The sequence below is a fragment of the Crocuta crocuta genome, unplaced genomic scaffold (genome assembly GCF_008692635.1).
Source record: "Crocuta crocuta isolate KB4526 unplaced genomic scaffold, BGI_CrCroc_1.0 scaffold159, whole genome shotgun sequence".
Taxonomy (NCBI): Eukaryota; Metazoa; Chordata; class Mammalia; order Carnivora; family Hyaenidae; genus Crocuta; species Crocuta crocuta.
In genome coordinates this window covers 988,130-1,004,397 of record NW_027533263.1, presented here as the reverse complement: position 1 = coordinate 1,004,397, position 16,268 = coordinate 988,130, and the positions used below count along the sequence as shown (strand labels likewise).

Sequence of the window (16,268 nt, the reverse complement as noted above, 5' to 3'; positions counted from 1 at the left end):
ACTACTCCAGCTGTTATAGATGCTGGTGGCATGAACTGGGAGTTGGGAGTTGAAATGGACAGAACTTGACCCATCAAATGTGAGAGCTGAAAGGGAGGTGAGGTGAAACTCTCCAGGGAGGGTAGATGACACTAATATTGTGAAATGACAGCAGTTTTTGAGTGTTTGAAGTACATGTGAGCCAAACAACAGCCAAAGTGGTCCAGACAAAAAAAAAGAGGCCTTCTGATGGCATTCAAAACACCAGAGGGAAAACTGCAAGGCCCAGGACAAGGACTGGAGACAGAAGCAACTCCAGTGCTTACATGTTATTAGCATACAACAACCAAGGCAACAATAGTCATTGCTTCTCTAAGTTAACAAGGAGTCTCAGGAAATTTTATTCAACTTTAAGGGTACAGACAAGAAGCAAATTTCACAGTTAACACAAATAACGCAGCAATGGAATTACTGGTTTGAATGGCTGGACTGGAGGTGGTTCTGAATGCCAACAACTATCTGGTGTATCAGCTATCCAGTTTTCTCCACTCTTCAACTGTTTGCCATGCCGGGGTCCATTACTCCTAACTAGAATGGAAATGAGGTGTATTTACAGAGAAAATATTCTTAAGATGCCAGAGAACACAGAACAAATTTTTGAAGTAATAGAGGCTGCAGTCTATAATGGGTCACCCAATAGGTTTACCTCTAAGTCACCTGTTTAAACACAGCCTTCAGAATTTTAACTTTAAAAAAAATGGTTTAAACTTTTTGTCCTTAGGTATTGTAAAATAGTTACACAGACCGGAAACTCCTGAAATGGAACAGTGCAACTGTATTTGAGAATTTTGTAACACCCCAAATTCACTGTATACTTAATGCATAGTTCCCAAGCCTGGACTAATAGAACCATAAACATTCTGATCATAGTTTGAACAAGGTCTTGGTCCCTCTAGACAGCCTATGAAACAAAGGACTCAGCAGATTTTTTACTAGTGCTTCCTCTAGGGCACTACAGTGGGCACAACAGCTGAACTCTTAATTTAAATAAGGTTCTTATTAAAAGTTACTAAATTGACAGTGACTGAGTGCATCTGTAAAGTATCCTCATATTTTTTTCAAAACATTTTTTTTAATGTTTACTTATTTTTGAGAGAGAGACAGAGACAAAGACAGAGGGTGAACAGGGGAGGAGCAGAGAGTGAGAGGGAGACTCGGAATCTGAATCAGGCTCCAGGCTCTGAGCTGTCAGCACAGGGGCCAACACAGGGCCTGAACTCATGAACTGCAAGGTCATGACCTGAGCTGAAGTTGCTTAACCTAATGAGCCACCCCAGGCATCCCCTTTTTTTCAGTTATTCAGAGGGGAGACTAGAATCCTAAAATAAAAAATTTTAAATGTATGGAAATAAAAAAGGTTGCATTTGATATGGCTAATTGCCCCGTTAAAACACGGCAAAAAAAGTAGGAAAGGAAAGGGAGTTGGGAAACCTTTCTGATCCATACCAAGGTCCATACAGTTATACATTTAAGATTGGGTTTAGGTCAGGGATGCCTGGTCCCTGGTCAAAAGACTGACTCTTAATTTTCAGGTCGGGTCATGATCTCATGGTTTGTGGGATCAAGCCCCACGTCAGGGTCAATGCACGGACAATGTGGAGCCTGCTTGGGAGTCTCTCTCTCCCTCTCCCTCAAAAGAAAAAAAATTGAACATAAAATGTTACGTTTAGGTCAAATCCACAATTCATTTTTAAACAGAAGCCAATTATAAAACCATTATTTTGAAGTCAAAAGTATTTTCACATCTACTAGAGTCCACCTACATAAAGACCACTGAACAATTTATTTAATTATATTTCAAACCTTTAGGCCTCAGTAAGCTGATAAATAGAAACACCTTATAGGAATACTAAAGAACTACTTACTACTTTACATAAAAAAAATCATAACACAGCAATATACCAGAACTCTCACAGAAATGCTTAAACTATTTTACATGGCAACTGTAAATAGCATCTGGGGAAAATTTTTACGAAGGTCATTCAGTAGCCCAAGTAATAATGCACACTAAAATTTTGCTATCTGTTACACTTAAAGCCAACCAATAGTTCTGTCATTTCCTGAATCTCCTGTAGTTTCACCAGTAAAATTTTAATACCATTATCTAAGTGTTATACCTAACAACTTTAATTGATTTTTATAGATAAGAAGAATCCCAAATGATTCTACTTATGATACAGTTACACGCAACAATCTGTTAAGACCTTCAAAAACAATGGGAAATGATGTGTGTTAAAATACTGCCTCCAGATATGGATACACAGAAAAGATATGACTCCCAATGCAAATGTTTATCTTCAGGTTCCCTCCCTTTTAAAAAGATACATTAGGTTGCAACAGAGGTGATATCACCCTTGAGAAGGCCCATCCCCCCAATCACCCTTATCCTTTTTCATGTACAAAGCAGATACATCTCTTAGTCACATGCATCTCCTCTCCCCACCATCACTATGCTATGTCAAAATTTCCTGTGGCATATTTGGTTATTTGGAGTTTTCCTAAGAACAGACTAACAAAATTTCTAGGACAATACTCCCAGAATAATTAAGAAACTTAGGATCAGCTCTAAACACACATTTAATTATGGCACTTAAAAGAAGACATCCTTAGAAACCGACACCAAGTTAGGAAAATCAACTAACATTATCCAATCCTGATTACAAGTACAATTTTAACATCTAGATTAAGCAGTACATATTTGAGGCCGTAAGTGGGCATTGGCAGCTGAATTCCAAAATTACCATTTAAAATTCAAAATGAAAATCTGTAGTCTTTAGGAAGCATTCCCTTTCTTTATACTATCACAGGTGACGTATCCATGTACTGTAACATTGTAGTAAGCAAATACTACTTTGTCATTATGAAGAAAAAAAACTATGATCAAAGATCATAGTGTAGTTCTGGAAGACTACACACTCTTTCACTATACACAGTATATAATAAAATAGGGTACACTTTGTACAACAGTAACATGCAATGTTTTGGCTGTAGAAATATTGATGTAGTTTCTGCTACACTGGAATTGTGTGTGGGTGTTTACAGTCAGGGAATCATAAAGATGAAAAGGACAATTATCCAATGCTTACACAGTACAGACATTGTCTGAACGTATAATGTACAGCTATTCTTAGGTATTAACATGGAATACACCAAAAAAAAAAAAAAAATTAAAAGACTGACCTATAACCTAAGCATAAGGATGGATTTTATTTTTTAAAAAAAGTCTTTTGAGGACTACAAATTACAAAGTAAAAGCAGATCACTATGTAGAAATCTAGTGAATACATTTTGCCCTTGCATTAAAACTTTATCAAAGTTATTTCTTTAACAATTTCACCCCATTCATAATGGTTATCAGTTATAATGTTGTTCTTCAAAAGGTTACTATACCTTTACTTCAAATTATATTACACATTATTCCCTCGAGATGAACTTTTAAACACCAAATTCTTGGCTCGTAAGAATGGCACCTTTGAAAGGGGCAATTTCCATTCAGTCTGGTGACATCATTCTAAGTTTCTTTCATCAAGGAAAAAACACCTCTTTCAAAATGTTCGCTTTTAATATGAAGCCTCTCCAAAGTGGTCATATTTTGTTTTCTAATGACTACATATATATTTATATATATAATACATACATGGGTAGCAGCAAGAAAAGATGGAAATTAAAAGGCAGCCACTGAAATAAATGGATCACTTGTATAGACGTGATATTTGGCTCATGGCAATTTAAAAAGATGGAAACTAGGGTATGTTAATAGCCAGATACGTGAATTATTTAAAAGAATGTCAAGAGAATAAAGTTGATTTAATATGATCAAGTGGGAATATATCATCATTGTACTTCATTCTTTACAACAAATACTCTAAGCTAAGAGGAAATGAGTTACATTTAGAGTCTCAATTAGAACATGCTGACCACTTAATAATTAACAACTTACTGGGTTTTGACAGTCACTTCCTTTACTCATACTTTTTAATTTTTTTAAAAAAGTAATTTCTGCACCCAATGTGAGGCTCGAACCCAAGACGAGATCAAGAGTCGCATGCTCTCTTCTGACTGAGCCAGGTAGGCAGTCACACTATTTTATGAGTCCTTTCCTTTCAATCTAAGTGCATGACAAGTCTAAGTGCAAAATACTTTAAATGACAAGATTTTTCTAAGGTACATTTGAAAATGGTTGCATGAAAAAAAAAATTCATCGGTTTTGCCTGGAAAGATACACACTGAATGCAAAAATTTCTAATGGAAACAAGCTCAACTTTTTTCTTCCCACCATCTCTGCCACACACAATTTTCCAAACAACTCACTTCCAAGCTTGTTCTCCATGGCTTTACTAAAGAATGGAAATGAAAACCAGAGAGCAAACATTTGAGCTCAAGGACATCCAGGGTTAAAAATGCAAGAAAATACCAACATGCAAGCAACGGTCCAAATACTCAAGATTTATGTTAATGAATTCAATTACTGTATAAGAGATTTTCAATGATGAGCAGGGATTTGGGCATACCAAATTATCACACAAATCATTGCCTTTTGAGACTTTGGATACTTTTACAGTTTAATTTGCAAACAGAATTTTTATAACAAATTATTTTTAACCAAATCATATCTTGAAAACTGTTTATATAGAAAACCCAGGGAATAAAGTGAACTGTTCATTGTGGAAAGCCTTAAATTACATTATTACAGTAGAAAATACAGGAGGTAGAAGATAACTGAAAAGACTAATGCAACATTAGATTCCAATCTATAGCTCCTGTAGCTACTTAAAACATGGTTTTAGAAACTAAACCCAACATTTCCAGTAACCATAGAAACATTTAAAATAAAATTTGCCATGAAAGCCCTTATATCATGCTTGATATAGGGAGGTAGGAAGATGTAAGAACCAGGACACATGAGACATTGACATTTTATCTACAACTCCTGTTTGCTTTACTGAGGGTGTAGTTTCAAAATTCAGTCACCTTCTTCAGCTTCAGACTCAGATTCTAGAAAAGGGAAAAAATGCAGTCAAGCATTACATAATATCAGAAAACGAAAGTTCCTATTTATAACTTTGAAGCTTTTTAATACAATTAAGATATATTAATAATCACCTACCTATGAAGATATTCAAAAGCCTTGATTTATAAATCTCAAATTTCATAAATATTACATAGTCTCAATCTTTTCAATTTTCCTCCTCAGAATGTTTGATATAATGGCTAAGCCATCAAAATAACTTCAGTATTTAAAGTCAAGCTCTCCCCACCTGCCTTAAAAGGAGTATTCGCAGATCTGTCAGAAATGAATGAAACTCTGTACTGAAGGTACAAAATGGGATCTGAATTAAAAAAAGGTAGTATATTCAATGGCCACATTAAAGTTAGCTCTTGGGCTTACCAAACAAACTGCGCCAAGTAAAAGACTTACCTTCTTCAGCATTTTTGAGCCACTCTACAAACTTTTTCATTTGCTCAAGGAAGACACTCTTCCCCTTTGCAACGTGAGCATCTTTATACCACTTCAGAATGGGCTCTTCACTCAGGACTTCAGCTAGAAAGAGAGCAATCATTACATTTGGGAGTTTTCAGGCAGTCAGAAGCCATGTAAGGCGCAAATGCGTGCATGGCAAAAAAGGAGCCTACTGAAGTCAGGTAAAAACACTATTTGTATTCAGAACACTCAACTGGTTTCTTCACTTTTTAAAGAAAAGTAGAAAAGATAAAATGAGAAACCTATATCAAGAAGTGTTTTGTCAACATCTTGCCAACACAGGAACCTACAACTAGGAAAAACACTAAACCAATGACTTTCTCAACTGAAGGCAACTTTATATACCTCAAACCCAGCAGGGACATCTGACAATGTTCAGAGACATTCTTGGTTGTTACACTAAGGAGAGATGCTACCCAACACTCTATAATGCACAGGATTGTTACAAACAAGAGTTAAACAGCCCCAAATAACTGGAATACCAAGGTTGAGAAACCCTGTGATTAAGTGATCAGTGATATTTGATCAATAATTCATTAAACTCAGCAAGTTAAGCATCTGACTCTTGGCTTTGGCTCAGGTCATGATCTCACAGTTCTGAGTTCAAGCTGATAGTGTGGAGCCTGTTTGGGATCCTCTTATCCTGTCTCCACTCCTCCCAGTTTGCACGTGTACATGCTTTCGCTCACCCTTAACACAAACAACCCATCCCCAAAAACAAAAAAACAGGTGTGCCTGGGTGGCTCAGTCGGTTGAGCATCCAACTCTGGCTCAGGTCATAATCTCAGTTTGTGAGTTTAAGCCCCGCACAAGGCTCGCTGCTTTCAGCGCTGAGTCCACTTCAGATCCTCTGTCCCTCTATCTCTCTGCCTCTTACCCACTTGCGAGCATGCTCTCAAAAATAAACGTTTAAAAAACCTCAAACATTATTAACAACCACAGTGATCTAAATATTGCAATGGGCTCTCTCCCAATGAAGTCCTTATCTTTATTAACCACTTTAGATCAGTTTTCTGAAATAGGATCACAGAAAAGGGAATAATAACTCAAATGGAAGGTTTTACCAGAGCATTTTGAACTGATCTTGAAGGACAAGATGGCTAATGAAGTTGAGTGAAGGAAAGTCAATTTGTCATGGGCCAAAGACTACAGAGATGTGAAGAGTATGTTTGGGGAAGAGAACTGGTAGAGAACAGAAGACAAAGTTTAAGGCCACATCAAGAAGGTTTTAGATTTTAACTTATTAATAAAGTTTAAAGATGTTTGGATGTTAGTACACTAAAAAGCAGTCAATTCAATTAGAGATAATTCAGTCCTATAATTAGAGTAAAATATACTTATGGAGCTGATGTTCAACTCACTGGAATTACTAGAAGAGTATTCTAGGATTTTTACTAAATGTATTCACAAAATTCAAAATCTAAATTACCTTTATAAAAAAGCACCACTATTTTCTGGAAGGCTTTCATGAAATGAATGTTGTCATAGCAATACTCCTGAATCTTCAGTAACAGAGTCAGCTCAGACTGACCTTGAGTAGTAAAGGCAGCAAGTAGAGGGCTGTATTGCTTTTAAAGGGAAAGGAGAAAAATTTAGTCACTTCTTACAATGACCAACCATTTCAAAATTCATAAAACACAGAACATTAACAGATCTTTCAAAATCACTGTAAATTATATTCTATGTAGTGGAAACTTAAATAAATAATTAAATTAAATTAAGCAGAAGGATCTCTAAGCACCTAAGTCAAACAAGCAATACTGACTGAATTAGGGATTCCAGACAAGTGTCAATACACTGTTAATATTTTAGAGAATAAAAAAGGAATGCTTTTATTTTTCAGTATTCCCTCAAAAGCAAACAACAAATTACAGGTCAATGCTATTTTTAAACATGTATTGGTTTTTAACCTGTGAGCCAAAGAAAGGTGAAGTCTGATTTACCTTCAAGTGCTTGATGGCTTGCTCTGCTACAAGCTCCTCCTTTTTGTTCCATTCCACAGTGCTCATTACGCTGGACCATACTATTCCAATGACAACAGGTTCTGGGATGTTGTTTTTTTTCATCTCCTCCTTGACATACAAAATTATCTGTAAAGAGAATCCCAATTTAGTAAATCAGTTTTGACATGTATACTCTGTACATCAATCTTAGACCTTTTACCAAAACATAAAAACATACTGGCAATGGAACCACATGTATACCACATATCATCAGAGAACTTTTAGAACTGGGAGGGATGGACCTCTAGTCTATGCCTTAATTTATACACAGGCAAACTAGCTGGGAAAGGACTGAAATGGAAACAATCTATCCATTGGCTTACACCCTACAAAATCCCCAAGCCTTATAATTTCTGGACAATAATAAGGTACTAAATATGAAAAAGGCTGATGAAAAGCCCCAGCACAACATTCTATAGCTACTAATTAAAATTCACTCTGGTGAGGGGTGCCTGGGTGGCTCAGTCAGTTAAGCATCCGACATCCGCTCAGGTCATGCTGTCATGGTTTGTGGGTTCAAGCCCCGCATCAGGCTGTGCAGACTGCCAGCTCGGAGCCTGGGGACTGTTTCAGATTCTCTATCTCCCTCTCTCTCTGACCCTCCCCTGCTCACGCTGTGTCTCTCTCTCTCTCCCCCCCCACTCAGAAATAAATAAGACATTTTAAAAAAATAAAAAAGAAAACTCACTCTGGTGAAATACCTTAAAGCTTCTCAAGTGAGTAAAAAATCATAAAGATGGTTTATTTTTGTTCCAAAATTTTATTTAAATTCTATTTAGTTTATAAAGATGGTTTAAACAAAAATATCTTACATCCTTAAATGGATCACCACGAGACATCTGTTCTTGAAGTTCTTTCTGGAGTTCCTTTCGAGCTCCTATGGTTTGCTGATTCCGAACATATTCTGAAAGTTCTTTCAAGCCTGCCTCAGTAAAATACTTCGTGAAATGTTCAACGCTTTGTTTATTGGCAGGAAAAAGTTCCTGAAAAGAGCATTTAATCTGGTTAAATGGTCTTTAAATCACATCATGGAAAAAAGTTCCTCGTTTCATAGATTAGAAATGAGAATGTTCCTTTATTATACTTTAAGTGTTGGCAAGGGGTAGAATGAAAAAAGTTACAAACCATCAGTCTGTTATCCATGCTGACTTTCCGAAGACTTGCAGCTACTGCATTGATGTCTTTTTCATTTATCCATGATTTAAAGAGCTTTACAGCAAAAGCTGCTGAAACCCCTGTAGAACAAAAGAGTTGAGTGAAATGAGTGGATTTCAACCACTCTATCTCCCCATTTCAACCACACACTTACTCCCTTCACCCCCAAACTTCCCTCTGCCACTAAGCTGCTCACCATTTCACTCCAATTTCTCTATTGTATCATTTGCTAGTGATGTGTTTTTAGTTGTTTAAATGCTTTCCAACGTATAAAATGAGCACAATAGTTCTTACACTTGACAGGGCTGTTGTGGGAAATAGGGCACACTGAGTACTCATTATTCTGGTTTAAAAGACGGTTGTGTTTTTTTTTTAAACAGAATTATTTAACTATGAAAATTACAATAGGCAACTTATTTTCTTTTTGGCTTGCATTTTTCCCAATGTCACCTTCTCTGACTTTCCCTGGCATTTCTCTTTAAAAACTAAAACTATGATACAAATCAAATCTGTATAAGCTATATCCTAGTTTTTGTTATCAGTTCATCTTTCATGCTCTTATCTATCCCCACCCTCACCCAACTAAAGACAATTCTTTACTAAAAGGCTGATTACCTTCTTTGACCAAATTCTCATTATAAAGGCTATTAAGAATGGATGCATTAAGTGTTCCATTAGCCAAAAGAACACCAGTCAACATAGCCAGCTTGTTCCTCTCCGACTCTGAAAAACCCTTTAAGAACAGCAACAGCTACAAAAGTAAATAGTAAAAGGTTAAAAGAGCATTTGCATTATATAAAGAGATGCAGTAAAGCAATCTATATTGATTAAAAGTATGGGCTCTGGGGTCTATCCATCCAAGTTTTAATCTCAGTTACAGTAATACTAGCTGAGTGATCCTGGGCAAGTTACTTAACCTGGTGCCTCGGTTACCTCATATATAAATGTGGATAATAAAACTTGCCTCACAGGGTTTCTGTATTACATGAGTTAATGATTAGAACGTCTGAAACCTGATGTTACTATTAACATCACATTTTTTCATCTACCTATATACAGAATATCTAAGGCTCCAATACCAAGTATGCTAAATTTCTCTTTCTCAATCTGCTTAGCTCTGATCTTACTGTATCTTTTGAACAAACCCCATTTTGGTCTTTAGTTTTTTTGCCACTTGCTTGGATACAAAGCTAGGAAAACTGTATAGAAAATTAAACTAAATAATATACCCCCAAATCACATTTCAGTGACAGTCTACCTAAATATCTAAAATCCCCTCAAATCTGTGCCAGAATTAAGATTTAATGTTCCCTTCTTTGACCCCAACCTTTTTACCCACAAAGCATATTGTTCTTCATACCTTTTTTACTTCATCTTCAAAACCTTTCTCCAGGTATTTGTAGCGCCTGATTAACTTGTTAAAAACCTATGAAGAACAGTAAAAGAATTTAATAATTTGATATCTACAGATGCCAGATTCATTTTTTCTTAAAAAAAAAAAAATAATTTTTTTTTACATTCATTTATTTTTGAGAGACAGAGTGTGAGCGGGGGAGGGGCAGAGAGAGAAGGAGACACAGAATCGGGAACAGGCTCCAGGCTCTGAGCAAGTGTTCAGCACAGAGTCTGACGCGGGGCTTGAACCCACAAACCGTGAGATCATGACCTGAGCCCAAGTGGGATGCTCAACCGACTGAGCCACCCAGGCACCCCTACAGATGCCAGATTTCTAAAAGACCTGAGTATCTCATAATAGTATCTTTAGAAAATCAAAGAAGGGAGACTTCCAATGGATATAAGATTTTACAAGCTATTTAAAGTCAGCTTGGGAAGAGTCTGTCAACTCTCAAACCTTACAATATAACACTTTAATTGCCAACCCACAGCAGATTTTTATTGCCAGATACTAAAGCAAGGACTATTTATCACTTAAATACAAGTCATTTACCTATCTGTAGGATTATTAACAGAATAAGATCAGAGAATATAGTTCTATTTTCCCAAGGACATGTAACAAATCTCTAGGTTAGGAGTACTTGAATTCTTTGCTTACAATAACACAAACTATGTATGAAACCTTCGAATGAAATTTTGATTGGTAAACTAATCTATTAACTCATTCATTTTAAAAAGTTACAGGCAGAAATAATTCAGTGATGGAAATGATGACAAGGAAATTATTTTCCTTTACAGCTAGACAGTTTTCCTTACAAATGGATTAATTCCAAAAGAACAAACAGGAAAATAATTCAATCTTTTCTACTGTGTTTTTCCTCAACACATTTGAAATTTCTATTTCACTAATATTACACCAAAAAGAGGGGCACCCGGGTGGCTCAGTGGGTTAAGTGTCCAATTTCAGCTCAGGTTATGATCTCTAGGTTTGTGGGTTTGAGCCCTGCATCAGGCTCTGTGCTGACAGCTCTGCCTGGAACCTGCTCCGGATCCTATGTCTCCCTCCCTCTCTTTCTCTCTGCCCCTCCCCTGCTCCCACTCTCTTTCTTTCTCAAAAATAAACAAACATTAAAAAAATAAAACAAACACACAAGAAAACACACCAAAAAGCATCTCTAAACTTTCAGTTCAATTTCTTCAATTTTCTATTTGCAATCTCTTAAACACAGACTACTCCTATTCAGACAGGTAATAGCTAACCGAAATAAATATGTAAAGTTTCATTTACCTGAGCAAATGCTTGCATGGTCTCTAGGTCTTCTTGTGCTGCGAACACACAGACATCTGTACGCATCATGTCATCTGCCAGTGTACCACCTGGGGCTAAGGTATGTATATTTTACAAAAAATTCGCAGTGAACTTCATTTAAAATTAGTAATTGTTTCAATCTTACTTTCTGGAAGGATTCTCATTATAAAATAAAATGATATAAATTCTAAAAGATGATCTGAAAACAGTCAATATCTCAAAAAGGAACTTGGCTGGTTGGTTCAATATATGTGAATTAAGTGAAACAATTTAAGAGAATAACCCTCTTCAACAACCCAGTTAAACTCACTGCACTAACCATTCAACAGTGCCAAATCTGTCATTCAAGTGCAGATGCTCTAAGTTGTTTTTGATATCATTAACATTCCATACAGAAAACAACCTTTCAAGCTTCCTAAGAGGCTGGACCACAAACCACAAGTTAGAGACTATCTTTTATACACATTTATAAGTATTTATGGATAAAGTGATGTCTGATATACACTTTGAAATATGGAGGAGAGCAGTGCCATCAGGGGGAACATAGCCAGAGTAAGACTATTAACAATTAATTTGGGCAGTAGACCAGAAGTTCATTTTACTAGTCTCTCTAGGATATATTTGAAAATTTCCTTAGTAAAGGTTTTAAAAACGATTTTAAAAGCAGACTTAGTGCTAATATTGTAAACAGAAAATAGGTATTTCTTACTACAAACTGGTAATATAATAGAAGATATACTCATCTGACTAGTTATTAAAAAATATGAGTGTTAAGTTCCTTGGTCCCACCAAGTAATTATTTGACTGCATGTAAGTCACTGAAGCCTTTCCAAGCCTCAATTCTGACAAAGAGAGTTCTGATTTTACCAGCTTGGCTGTGAGTGTCAATATATCACTGTGAAAACATTTTCAAATATCTTAAAGAGCTATGGAAATGAGATTATTATTATCATTTGGAGATATTTAACTGAATGGCACATTCTTTTAAAATATCCTAAGCTGGTAAGGGTGGAGGAAGTTAGAGCAGTGCTATGCAACAGAAACATGTGAGCCACATGCTGTATTTTTATATCTTCTAGTAACATTAAAAACAGGGCATCTGGTGGCTCAGTTAAGTGCCCAACTTCTGATTCTGGCTTAAGCCATGATCTCACAGTTGTGAGACTGAACCCCGCTTTAGAGTTTCTTTCTCCCGGGGTGCCTGTGTAGCTCAGTCGGTTAAGTATCCAACTCTTGATTTTGGCTCAGGCCATGATCTCATAGTTCATGAGTTTGAGCCCGGCACTGGGCTCTGTGCTGACAGTGCAGAGCCTGTTTGGAATTCTCTCTCTCATTCTCTCTCTACGCCCCCTCCCCCCAAAGGTAAATAAACATTTAAAAAAAAATTGTAAAGTGTCTTAGTCATTCTTTATGGGGGAAAAAAAAAAAAAAGAATTTCTCTTTCCCTCTGCCTCCTCCAGCTCACGTTCTTTCTCACCAAGGGGGGAAAAAAAAAGAGGTAAGGGTTTCACCATTAATGGAGAGTGTTCAAACACAGGTTGGAAAAATTACTGATTGGGGATGTAGTAGGGATGTGCATATCAGAAAAGTCATTCCTAAATATTATGGTTTTGTAACAGATTTCAACTATAAAGCTAGACAGAGCAAGATAATCTGCTAAACNAAAAACCTGAGCAAATGCTTGCATGGTCTCTAGGTCTTCTTGTGCTGCGAACACACAGACATCTGTACGCATGATGTCATCTGCCAGTGTACCACCTGGGGCCAGCATTCCGCCAGCCACCAGAATGTCAAAGAGTGTTTCTGCATATCGGCGGTAATCAAGTTTTGCTCCAGAAGCATCAAGAAACTTTGCTACTGCTTCCAAATCAGTACCAGTTTCAGTTAAGCCTTGAATAATACAGTCTTGAAACTGAGTAGGGTCAAACCTCTCTTTTTCATCTGGGGGGAAAACCCCACAACATTTAGTTTTAAAAGGCTTACCAAAATGCCATGAAACCACCACCTTATGAAAGTGTAACTACTGAATAAGTTAACCACATGTATCACAATCTCATTTATTTCAACACCTGAAAAAAACAAAACACAAAGCTTACCCAAGACCAGCAATGCAAGCAAACACAATAAAAGAATAAACATTATACCCTCTTTAAATGCAAGGCATGACTGCCTAGTCACAAGAACTGTGTGGCTTTTCTTCTACTACTTTTTCACACAAGTCTCACAGATGATGAGTTAAAGGAGCTAGTGTGTTCCTACCGCCAGGAGACAATTTCTACTCCAAATGCTCTCCTATTGACTCTGGGCTTTTCTGAAATTTAGGACATCCTCTAAACTTCAGGTAAATTTTATTGAGTGAAATTTGTCTAAACGCTAGAACTCTTGATTCTTTTCTTTAAATGCCCATAACACTTTATGTTTGTATGTTTGTTTTAAATCATTCATTTGGTACTTAACTATGCCTTAGGTACATATCCAGCCTTTGCTGACTTCCCTATGTAGGTTAGATGCTATCTTAATTTTCACAAAGCCCTAGAGTGACCAACTCTTTCCTGTCTGCCCAAGACTGTTAGCACTGAAAAGCCTAGGTCCTGGGATGATTGTTCATGCTACCCAGGACCCCACCATCAGGAACCAGGAAGGCATGAGTTATCTCAATCTGGAAATGGGGAAGTGACATCTCTTCCTGATGCTAGTAACAAAATGACTTGATTATCACCATATCCTCAAGGGGATACAGACTTTTCCCTATTACTCCTGAATTGCTTGGTTTCCAACTCCTCTTCCTTCTCTTGAGAAAATTTACCAGGTTAAATCTAAAGGCTAGAATCAAATCACTCTTAGTCTCCCCACTACCCGAGAGGACAGTCTATGACCAGAGATTTCAAAAGATTGTGTAATATATATCTCAAAGTGTCTGTTACCCAGGGCAGAAAAAACAGTTTATAACCAGTGGCTGACCCAGTTCTATTTCCTCAAAATCTCCTGTAAAATAAGGTCAATATATGTTTCTGAACAATATTAGTATATGTGCTGCCGAAGCGAGCACTGTTTCTGAACAATAACATTGAAAAATTCTGGTGAAAGTATTAAGCCCAATACAAAATATATCTGAGACCACACCTCATTTAACTTTGTATCATTAGTACAGTGACTTGTTACAGAATATTCACCTAACTACCCACTAATAGAAGCAGTTAACAGAATTCTAATATTTGTCTGTGAGAAATATTTAATTTCAAAAGATATTACAATGTGAACTCTGTTCCATAATTAGCTTCCATGCATAAAGTCTGTTTTTTCTCTCACAAATCTTCACAAAGTTTGGGAAAAATCAGCAATCACATCAGGAGCTCCCCTTTCATACATTAACTTTTTCCCTCAAGCAAAAGTCATAAAATTTAGCTAGTGAAAATGCACTCCATACTTTAAAAAAGGTACTTTATCCTCACAATAAAAAAACCATTCACTAACCTTAGACATATATATATTGACACTAAAAACTAAAGGCTTAGAAAAGCAGTAAAAATATTAAGAGTCTATCTGAAATGGCAGTCAACTAGAAATTCAAGTTCCCTTCTGGTATTTTCTCTCAAAAGATTTATTATTAAGCAACTGCCTGCCAGAAAAACCAAGATTTCAAAGTTATCTGGGAAGTCTGAAGAGAGATAGTAAAACATATTTACCTCTTTTTCTGGTTTTAAAACGCTGGCCTGATAGCGTTGGCTTTTGCTGCTTTTGATTATTCATAAAAGACACCCTAAGAAAAGAAAAGTAAAGCCTTAAAAACATCTGGGCCATAACATTTTGTTTTAAAAACAAAGCATCAAGCCTTGGTTTAGTTACAATAGAAATCAAAGACAACAAACACTTTTAGCCTGGCAGTACCTGGGACAGACACCAAGAATTACCTTGGCCTGAATTAAATGGAACGACAAATCGCATTTCTCCCTACGAGGAACTCTTTGAAGATATAAGGTGAATGAAGTACACTTTTAAAAGACTTTGTAACACCACAGTGACCGGTGGCAAATCACCCATCATTAACATTTAACTGGCTTCCTCCTCGTTCCTCTTTAAATTCGCCTACATATTCCACTACTTCTAAGCACCACAGAAGTCTAAGATTACCACCATTCCCAGGAGGTATCCGAAACGTGTACGTCAATTTTCAGACACCGTCAAAGGAGAAATCCTTTCTACTGTGGGCCTAGGAGCAGCACCACCCTACCAAGTTGTGCCCGTGACTGCAGCGGCCGCTTGCACCACTCCAGCCTGCAAAATGAATCGAGAGCCGGCGTAGCCTCCTTTGCCCCATACCCTGCAATCCAAGTCTCCTCCCCGGGCACGTGTCTCGCTATCCACACCCTTCCTGTGTCTGCCGCTCGAACGAGATAACCCGCCCCCACCCGGGACCCCCTCGGCTACTGCGGGGCGCCGCAAGGNCCCCACGCGTACATCACCCAACAGAGGCCGCAGCGGCTTTGTTACCCAGGCCGGGCAAGGCCGCAGGGGGCCCTGCCTCGGTCTCCAGTGCCGCAGCGCACCCCGCGCCCGACGTCCCAGTCGCGGCCGCAGACCCTCGACCTCCCTGCGGAGGCGGCGGCCGTGGCCCTCGAATCCAGGCCCCGGATCCGGCCTGGGCTCAGGCAGCGGCCTCGGCTCGAACCCTTCAAGCCGGGTCGTACCAGACCTGACCGTCCCCCCACCCCTCTCCACCCCCGCGCCCTGTCCTACGACTCGAGGCCACAACCTCGTCCCGGGACAAGCGAGCGTCGCGCCTCACCGACTTTAAGGCGAAGAGAAAAGAGCCAGAAATCCCCGAGGTGGCGGCAACTGCGGCTGGGTCTCCTCTGCGACCGGAACTAACGCGAGGAGGAGGGAA

The 16,268-nt window shown here is 37.9% G+C and overlaps 1 protein-coding gene across 3 annotated transcripts; it reads right to left on the bottom strand.

Moving 5' to 3' along the window:
• Positions 1-356: 356 nt before the first annotated feature.
• On the bottom strand, positions 357-16,265 carry BZW1 (basic leucine zipper and W2 domains 1). 3 transcript variants are annotated; one of them, XM_077747651.1, is made up of 11 exons: positions 16,174-16,265; positions 15,070-15,143; positions 13,053-13,324; positions 10,040-10,105; positions 9,295-9,430; positions 8,650-8,759; positions 8,337-8,507; positions 7,465-7,611; positions 6,951-7,089; positions 5,459-5,581; positions 357-5,034 (listed from the first exon to the last, which is right to left on the bottom strand). In XM_077747651.1, exons 2-11 carry the CDS (start codon positions 15,131-15,133, stop codon positions 5,003-5,005), a joined length of 1,260 nt encoding a protein of 419 aa, XP_077603777.1. In that variant the 5' UTR covers positions 15,134-15,143; positions 16,174-16,265; the 3' UTR covers positions 357-5,002. The 3 variants fall into 3 exon arrangements, with proteins under 3 accessions (XP_077603777.1, XP_077603778.1, XP_077603776.1); XM_077747652.1 differs by lacking the exons at positions 15,070-15,143; positions 16,174-16,265 and having other exon boundaries at positions 13,142-13,314; XM_077747650.1 differs by lacking the exons at positions 13,053-13,324; positions 15,070-15,143; positions 16,174-16,265 and adding an exon at positions 11,363-11,478.
• Positions 16,266-16,268: the final 3 nt, after the last annotated feature.

Bases quoted from the DNA above. Each gene is read 5' to 3' on its own strand.
- BZW1 (XM_077747651.1), bottom strand. From the start codon at position 15,133: ATGAATAATCAAAAGCAGCAAAAGCCAACGCTATCAGGCCAGCGTTTT. The intron at 13,325-15,069 runs GTAAATATGTTT...TTTTCCCCCCAG, and splicing joins TTTTAAAACCAGAAAAAGAG to ATGAAAAAGAGAGGTTTGAC. The intron at 8,760-9,294 runs GTAATCAGCCTT...TTTGTTCTACAG, and splicing joins TGAGAATTTGGTCAAAGAAG to GGGTTTCAGCAGCTTTTGCT.